The following is a 9,045-nucleotide window of genomic DNA, read 5'->3' as shown; positions in this document are numbered from 1 at the left end:
GCTCTATTTAATAAGCATAAATGAAACTGAAACAATCTGAGGTGGAACTCTGGTGGGATGAAATGGTATACATCCAGACGAAGCATCTCTAAGGCAGAACCTAGGCCAGTGATGTTCCTGAGTCCTATAGGAACTAACCAGAGGATTACCCATCTTAGTCAAGGGCAGCCTATCATTTGTCATCTTACTTCTTTTTGCTGTATCTAGCCTACACATACAGGTGGAGACACAGGGATGTATCCAATAACCCAATTAATATGGCTTATTGACTTGTCTAAGAAATCCATCATTTGTGTTAGTGTCGTTGACTAATGCTACTATCTGAGAGTTTTGTTGATGAGCACTGCTAAAATGAAGATTAAGTTGGTAACAATTTCCAAAGGGGTCACTCATTTTGGAGAGAAATCATGTTGACTCATTCCATTCTGCTTATATATTTCACACTAATTTAGTTGCACCAGGCTGTACATTAATAAAGGATCAAAACCATCACCAATATATAATTCTCTTGTCTGTTTTAAAGTATTTATCATCTTCACTTATGGACTCCCTCCATTCCATAACTCCAAGTGTTTGCAGGAAGGCTTGAGTTAAAAATGGCAACGCAGTAACATAAAAAAGGAATTGACTGTGATTCTTGATACCTGGGTTCTTCTCTGTTCAACTAGCAATAGTTTCATCTTTTGTATTTTTTGTCAGTGACTTCATTGAAATGTGATTATGAAGGACTCTATGTTTGTGAAACGTTAAGGACACTGATGTTTTGATCTTTTTTAAGCAGGTAGTTTTATATAGAAGTAACATATCTTGGCCTTTGTTGGGTTTCACTGCCCAGAACTTGCCTCCTCCAGTAAGAAGGCCTTCCATTAAATTGCCCGGTACCTTCTGCTTTGTGGGTCACTTTGGCTTTGTGGCTTTATCATTCTGAATTTGCAAATAAAGTGTGTCTCGGGTTTCTTTGTATTTAAACAAGTGAAGATACAGTAGGTTAAAAGTGAGAGAATGTTCTCAACCTGAGAACACCTATTCGGCACTTAGTGGGAGTAGGTAGAAGTCAAAGGAATCTTTTTTGCAGAAGAAAGCCAGTATCAGCTCTGCACCTGCTCCCTGGAGAAGCAACCAGGCAAGAGAAGGCCTGCAAAGTGAGAAATGAGACCCAACAAAGTGATTGCTAAGCTAGGTGTGGCTTTGTTACCGCTCCAAGAGGAGCCAGTTTGCTGCTGTCTCACTGCTACCTCACTGAAGTGGGGGAATGCACATGGAAGGGCTTGGAGCAAGAACAATGGGTAAAAAAGTGCAAGATGCTTTACTACTGAGATTCTTTCAAACAACGCAATGCTGGCAGAGCCGTCTCCATATCTGTCACACAGGAACACACACAGACATTCCTCATTGTTGACCTTGTAGTTTACACTTTGCCTTAGCTGTGCCTTGGGAGAAAGTGAAATTGGAGAATGATCAGTAATTAAGATGGGGTAAAGTGTTGAAGACGTCTGGCTAAAAGTTAAGACACGCTGGACTCTTCCTCATTCCCAAGATGGAGAAGAGGGTGGGAAGTTATAGATGCCTGCAGGGTGCGGCTGAACAGAAAAAGCAGACTGAGGATCCTGGGACATGAACCGCGGCGGGAAACTGAGCAGGCACGCAGAGGAACTTCCTTTGCTGCTTGGCAAGTCATCCCCACTGTGTTCTACCTGTAACTCAAAGGTTCCTGCAGACCATCGGAAGATAGAATTCCACAGCTCCAACACTGTGAGAGAATCACTGATGTGCTGGGGTAGGAAGTCATTTCAGGGAGAAATGAAAGTTACTGTACATCAACACTGCCCGGTCTTCAGGGGTGTGGCTCACAGGTGCCTGCCGCTGGATTCGCCAATGGGGACGCACGGTGGTATGGGAAGGAAGGTAGCACGGACTCGGCCTGCTTCTTTCTCTCTGTGGCATCTCCGGCTCTGCAGGGAAATGGACTCAGAACTTCCCCTTTGTCTGCCCCCTAAGCTTGTCTCTATGGCACCTGGCTTCTACGGTGGTGTCACTGAGGTCTAAGAATTTAACATCAAGTAGGTTAAAAGGGAGGAAATGCACAGAAATGAGTATGGTATTAGTGTTGACTTAAAAAACAAAATTCTGATCTCACATGTTCATTTTTCTTAAAATTGGGGAGCTCAGCGCAACAGGTTGGGATGCAGCACTGCAAACCTGCTGCAGTCACTTCATTGCAAGTTTGATCCCCGCCATGGAAGTGACCCACATGGCGTGGCAGACCTCTCCTGGCCTGCCCGCTGCTCCCCTCAGCAGTGTTCTTTGTCAGTCGACCTGGTCTGCTCCCCACTCTGTCTCTGGTGAATCCTCTCACAGCCCCTGCACCTCTGGCCTGTATGCATAAATAAATACATCTTTTTAAAAAAACTGAGGAGCTCTGTATCTGCAATTTCAAACCTTTGGGAAATTAAAAATACAGAGGTGGGAAATTACCTCTTCCCTTACCATGTAGACTTGTGTATATTTTTTGAGAAGCAATTTTTCTAGCCCTGGACTTCAGGAAAATATCATCCTTTGATGGTTTTGCTTATTAGTATAAACAAGCAACATCATTTTAACATTTACTCTTTATTGTGTTGTATGAAGTACCTATGTAATGCAAGTATGCACTGTACTAAAATACCCATATTTCCAAATAACATTACGTGGGGAGCCCACAGTCTCTGCAGAAGCATCACGAGCGACCTGTGCCTTTACACTTTACAATCCGTTGTTGACTGCTGTGAGAAGTATGATAACAGATGAAGAAATAAACAAGGATAAGTACGAATATACTTTTTCAAACACACACGTAACACAGCTTATAATGGAACCCCAACGGAACAAGTCAAATGACATTTGATGTGATATCTATAAAATGTAGACTCTGCAATAAAAAGCCAAAGGCACATAAAAATATATTTTAACTTTAAAAATAACTTAGTTACAGTAATACTTTGCTTGTGTCTTACCAACATGTAGCTGACGGTCAAAAATTTGCCAATAGATATAATATATAGGGATATATAAGAGCTGCAAGAAAATTCCCAAAAAACCCATACAGTTGTTCCAATGTGAAAACAGAGAAAAATCTTTTAACACTGAAGAATTTGCTATGGTGAGCCCAAACAGTGTAATGTAGAAAAGAGTCTAGAAAAAAGGCTTAGTTGTTAAATATTTTTTGACTTCCTCTTGCTCACAAAACGTCGGAGTACTTCAAGTTCCGTGACTTGACTCCTGCAGCCCTTCATGGCGCGCTGATCCTGGCCAGTCCAGAATATGGGAGCTGCAGGTCAGCAGTGCTCGCCGAAAATGACTCTGACTGGCTCACTTCCTCTTTCTGCCAGGACAATTTTTTTTTTAACTTTTTGCAAACAAAGCATAACAGGTCTAAAAAATGAAACAAAACAAAACACCTCATAGGAACATTTTCAAAAAACCATCACGACTACAGTGTAGCCAGTGACGTTCTTCTTGCCCATGGTTAGTTTTGTGGATACTTTTTACCCCAAAAGCCAAAGAGCTGGTACCCTGTTACTTATTTTTATCCATGACATTCAGCACCTCATCCAAAAACGAGGGCCCTAGGTCGAGCTGCAAGGAAAGGAGGGAGCCAGTGAGATCAGAGAGGGACTCCTCGGACCCAGTCTTTCCCTGGACGAGCTCACAGTGGACAGGGTGCTCGAACATGTCCTCTGCCGGCCAGTCGGGGCACTGCTCGGAGAGGCTGGACGAGTGGCTGTTCCTGTCCTGGCTGGACTGGGACGCTGAGCCGCTGGAGCCCCACAAGACATCGCCCTGGGGGCTGCTCCCGTTGGCCAGCAGCCTGCTCTTCTCTGGAGCCTTTTCTTCCACCACAGGCTCACAGCTAAGCCTGGGCAGCTTTGCCGGCCCAAAGGCCTCCTGCTTGGAGTTAAATGTCACCGGCGATAACAAGGGCAGCATGAGTGCCTGGGACCCCCCAATGGTCGGGAGGGAGATGGCGTTTTTGAGCACGGGGGAGGGCGTTTCAAGGAACATGGAGTCGGTGGTGCTGTTGGCCCGAAAGAACTCGTTATGCCCAGGGAACTGGCCCAGGTGCGCTTTCTCCTGGTGGCCCGGCAGAAGCTCGTAGTTCCCTTGAAGGAAGGAAATATCTCCAAAGACATCGTGCTGGCCCTCTTTGCCGATGTGGATGGTGTGGCGAAAGTCCCCGAGGGGGGGACTGATCATGTCGGGAGACAGAATGTCCCTCAGTTTAAATTTCTTGCCTTTCTTGTTATTGGCAGCTTTTAGGTAAATTGGGGTCTTGGCTGGCATTTTGGAATTTGAGAACGTCTGTTTGGCCAAAGGGGAAAAGAGGCCACGTTCTCTGCAGATGTTACAGGTTTCCAAAAATCATCTTGATAGGAGCTGTCACATCATTCTTCTCAAGCGGCTTCAGGAGTGACTTGTAACAAAATGGGGTTTGAATAGGCCTTGCCGGGGGGCTCTAGCCAAGGGGGGGCTTCCTGGAGCCCCTTCCCTGCATGGACAGACCTGGAGAAGAAAGCAGAGAGCCGTCATTAGCTGGTGTCCCTGGTTCACGCGGGCCCGCTTCCATGGAGCGCCTGCCTGTGCTGACAGGACCCTTCCCGGGAGAAGCTGAGCTTTACGTCCTTCCTGTCCATGCAGCAGGAAGAATGTATCTTTTTTTTTTTTTAAAGATTTATTTATTTATTCATACAGAACTGGGGTACAGGCCAGAGGCTCAGGGGTGGTGAGAGGCTTCACCAGAGACAGAGTGGGGAGCAGAACAGGCAGATTGACGAAGTACACTGCTGAGGGGAGCAGCGGGCGGGTCAGGAGAGGTCTGGCTCGCCATGTGGTCTCCTCCGGGGCAGGCGGCAGGTGGGAATCGAACTCATGCGGAAGTGGCTTCAGATTCTCAGTGCTGCGCTTTAACCCGCTGCGCCACCAGGGAGGGCCAGGAAGAATGTATCTTAACCAGGGCCCATGAATTTTAGTCTTGTGGCAGGGGGAAAGAATAAAAGGAGAGAAAGTGTGTACGCCCGCTGCCTGGGCACCGTGCCGAGTCTGTGGACAGGGGGCAGAGCGGAGGAGCAGCTGGCACCGGCCTTCCCGGCAGGGCTCAGGGGCAGCACCATGGGAGGACAGTGTCCACCACCACTCAGGGGCAAGCCAGCACTGCTCTGGTCAGCTGGTGCAGCCGGGGTTATGCAAGGCCAGACCTGAGCGGGGTGTTCTAAATCATTTAGAAGAATCAAAATGTCATGAAGATACATCCAGAGAGCCATTCTCTGGCCTCTGACTAGATCGCTCATGTTTGTCCTTCGCTTGAGCAGCAGCTGGGGCGGTGGGTAGGGAGAAGGATCAAGATGGGACAAGGGAGAGGACAGGCTTGTTCTGAAGATGCTGGGAGGAACGTCTGGGCCTGTCCCTGCTGGCCGTGGCTCAGCCAGGGGCATTGCAAGCCCTTGCGCAGGCTGGCTCGGCCTGGCACAAGTGGGGTTTTGTCACTGCAGTGAACACAAGGCCGAGGGAGACAAGCAAACTTAGAGAAAAGGGTGAGAAAGGGCTCAGGAGCAGAGGCCAGATGATCTCAGGCAGTAAAGATTCGGAAAGTGGGAAAGGACAGAAACACCTTAAAGTCGTGTTTGTTTCTACAGATGCTTACATCAGTATTTACTGCATGGAACAGATGCAAGCTTCTAGGACTTTTGGATTGAATTTCTGCTTGGTGCCAGTGCTAGAAGCTCCCAAATAGTTTAAAAAAAAAAAAAGCTAAACAAAAACCTGGACAAAAATGTCAGAGGAGTTAGTGACACTGAGGAAACAGTGACAACTCTGACCTGTCCTGACCTCCTCCGCCCAATGTTCTCCAGCTCAGGAGCAGTCCTGCTCGCCTGCAGAGAGCCTCACCCCAGTGATCTCTTACATGACAGGCTGTCTTCTTTCTGGGCTCCCCGACTGAGCAACGGTGGGGACAGCCCTCCCCTCCAGGGCCCGCCCTGCCCAGGCTGGGGCTCTTTCACCCCCTCTGCCAGCGGATGCAGACGCCCGGTGGGCAGTCTCTTCACCAGCAGCCTGGTGCTGGTCCTGGAGGTGCGTGAGTGCACTCCTGGGCGTCTGACACTTTATATGGCAGTAAAAATTTATTGAGAGCATCTCTGCTGGGCGCTTTTCCAGGCGGACACGCCATAGCTCACACACTGGAACCCATGGAGCTGCTCCTGTTCACACCCCGTTTTAGAAATGATGTGCAGGGCACAGTCAGTGAGGCTCTGCCGTGGCTTCATGGCTACCGCCAATGACGCCCTGGCCAGGCCCTGGAGCTGAGGTCTTGACGCCTAGTGACAGCCTCCCTGGGCGTCTCGTCACCTCCTAAATGATGGCGGTGGTGCGTTCCAAAGCAGTTTCAGATACAATTACATGGTGGTGCCCTGGACCGGTAGAACGGGCATGGCCCTCATTTCCGGATGCCGGAGGCGCCAGCAGGTCCAGTCTCACGTTGGAAATAATCCGCAGACAAGGTGGTTAGTGGAGCCCAGTTTACAAGTGTGCAGAGTCCCAACCTAATTGTCCACGGACAAGACTAGTTAAGTGAACCAAAGTGTGACCTTACCAAGGAACATCACACCCAGCTTAAAAGGGAGGAAGCAGTTGTTCACATGCTGACCTAGGTAGAGGTGTGGACACAGGGTCAAGCACAGTGGGGGCTGCACACGACACTGGCTTCACCGTCTGCGACAAGTCTCTGGAAGCACAGAAGTGACGGTGACTGGCCCCAGGAGAGGAAGTGGATGGCAGGAGTCAAGGGAAGAGGAGGAATAGTCACTGTAAACCACTGGTGATTGTGGGGGTTTGAACCCTGAGGCTTAGTGGACTGTTTAAAATAAACAAACGAGTCGCCCAGGGCTGGCACCGTATTTTCTTCAGAGTTGACTGTCTCTTGTGAGGACCCAGGGTAGGTCCTGAAAACTGAACTTGAGTTACTGAGACAATAAGAATATGCGTATGGGAAACGGGTCAAATGCTGAAGTCTGGGGCGGCCGCGGGGCGATCAGGCCTTTACCCACGAGGCCAGCTACTGTGTACTTTGCAGAGTGGAAAAGGTCTCAGAAGGGTTTTTCGTGGAGGAGAATGAGAAAAGGCAAGGAAGTCAAGGAGGCGTGGGCTGGGGTGCCCCTGGGCTGGGGTGCCCCGGGGCTGGGGTGCAGCTCCTTGTGAGGGAGGGAACAGTGATGCAGGCTGGGAGCCATTTCTGGTAGAAAGTTCCTAAATGGCTCCACACCAACTAATGTCCCTCCTTAACATGTTCAGAAAGGTAGACTTGCACTATTGAAGGCCTTAGAAAAAGGGAGGCATGGGCCCCAGAAGGAACTGGATGTTTCTGGAGCTTGGAAGAGGGAGAAAGGGAAAGGAAGAGCTGAATCTCACAGGCTCACGGGCTAGACGGGAATCCATCACCTAGAGCAGGTGAGCAAACCCTCTGTGCGTTCCGCAAGCCAACGGGGAAGTGTTAGCCTGTGTGCATCAGCAGAGGCTACCAGCATCATTCACTCTCCAGAGCTGGACATGGGAGGTTCTGCCTGGCAACCTGTGGGCCTTTCCAGGACCCAGCTATTTTGAATTGCTACTCCCTCTACCTTCCTAAGAGGGGCAGCGAGAAGGAGAAGGAGTGAATATGGATGAGAGCCATCCTGTGTGCATGTGTAGTCCACTCCAGAAGGCTGGACCCTAAAATCTGAACTCTCCACAGTTGCTAATCCCTGAGCTGAGGTCTTGGGTCACTGTTTGCTCCTTATCATGCCCCTCCCCCCAGATGACAAGAGGGATAATATTCCTCTGGGAAATCAGGCTCCTTTGAAAACAAAAGTTCCAGTTCCTGGCAGTGGAAGGCCAAGCAGCCAGCTGTGCATCACCCTTAAGGCTAGAGAATGTCCGGCAGATGTGGGTCCAGCTGAGAGGTCTCCACTGCCAGGAATCTGAGAAATCCACAGGTTGCCAGGCACAAAGGAACTGACCAGGCAGTTCAGGCCACGGATTTGACAAGAAAGGCATCCTTCTGGCAGGGGCTAGACAGGCCGAGGTTCTAGTTTGTGCTGTGATGGATGTAAGCATTAACACACTGTTAATAAGACAAATAACCAGTTGTTCATTTAAGGAAAAAGTGGAAGCCCTCATTGTATTTCCCTGCCATCCTTTTGTTAAACAGAACACTGCTGAAAACACCTAACGTGGGTGGCACGCAGGGGCTGAGGGAAAACTAGGCATGATTAAAACCTACCATGCTGAAATATCAGTTCCTGAATTACTTAGAGCTGACTGTATTGGCAACTAATAGGACTCTGAAAACACAAAGAGGTGGAGGTTTTCTTAAATTCCGTTTATTTTAAGAAAGGAATGCTCGATCTGTCTACTAATTGTTTTTAGACTAGTTCTTAATGGAGAAGGGATAAAAAATTTCTTGCATCCTGCAAAATAGATTGTGATGTTAATTCAAAACACATATGTATAAAACAGACGGGTGGGGGTGGAACTGTCCTGAGGGACCTGGGCCTTTTCCTTTCTCCTGCTTTCAGGAAGTGAGAGCACTGGACTTCCCCTTTCTTGCTCAGTTATCACATCCTTCAAGGACATCCCACCCTGTGCTTTGCCTGGGAGTGTTCTTCCTAGCACCCAACCACAGCACCACTTCCCTACTTGGGCCCCCTGGAAAAAAGGAAATTTTCTTCTTGAGTCTGTACCAGAAGTCCCAGAAAAAAGGATGACTCAGCCAAAACCCCTCCTGACAATGGCCATTTAGGGGCATTCCCCTCTCAGCTGCCCAAATGGAGATAATTCTGTGACTTGCCCAAGACACTGTATTTGACCCTGAGCTGCTCTCGAGAGGGTGAAGGCTACCAGAAACATGTTCCTGCATGTCCTGAGATGTTCGGCCAGAACCATAGCCATTTGTTCATAATATGTGACTAGTTGAAGAAGTGGAGCAGCTTAAAAAAAACCTCAACGTGTGTGTGTGTGTGTGTGTGTGTGTGTGTG

General features: G+C 48.6%; 1 protein-coding gene across 1 annotated transcript in view; it reads right to left on the bottom strand.

The window, feature by feature from the left end:
- Positions 1–2,614: 2,614 nt before the first annotated feature.
- Positions 2,615–9,045, bottom strand: part of CDC42EP3 (CDC42 effector protein (Rho GTPase binding) 3) — a 20,399-nt gene continuing 13,968 nt past the window's right edge. Inside the window, exon 2 of the mRNA XM_012727315.1 lies at positions 2,615–4,539. Coding sequence (XP_012582769.1) covers positions 3,556–4,320 — 765 coding nt within the window. The 5' untranslated portion in view covers positions 4,321–4,539 and the 3' untranslated portion in view covers positions 2,615–3,555. The remainder of the gene's footprint in view (positions 4,540–9,045) is intronic.

The sequence above is a fragment of the Condylura cristata genome, unplaced genomic scaffold (assembly GCF_000260355.1).
Source record: "Condylura cristata isolate star-nosed mole 26May11 unplaced genomic scaffold, ConCri1.0 scaffold00020, whole genome shotgun sequence".
In the NCBI taxonomy this organism is placed as follows: Eukaryota; Metazoa; Chordata; class Mammalia; order Eulipotyphla; family Talpidae; genus Condylura; species Condylura cristata.
This window is presented reverse-complemented; position numbering and strand designations above follow the sequence as displayed.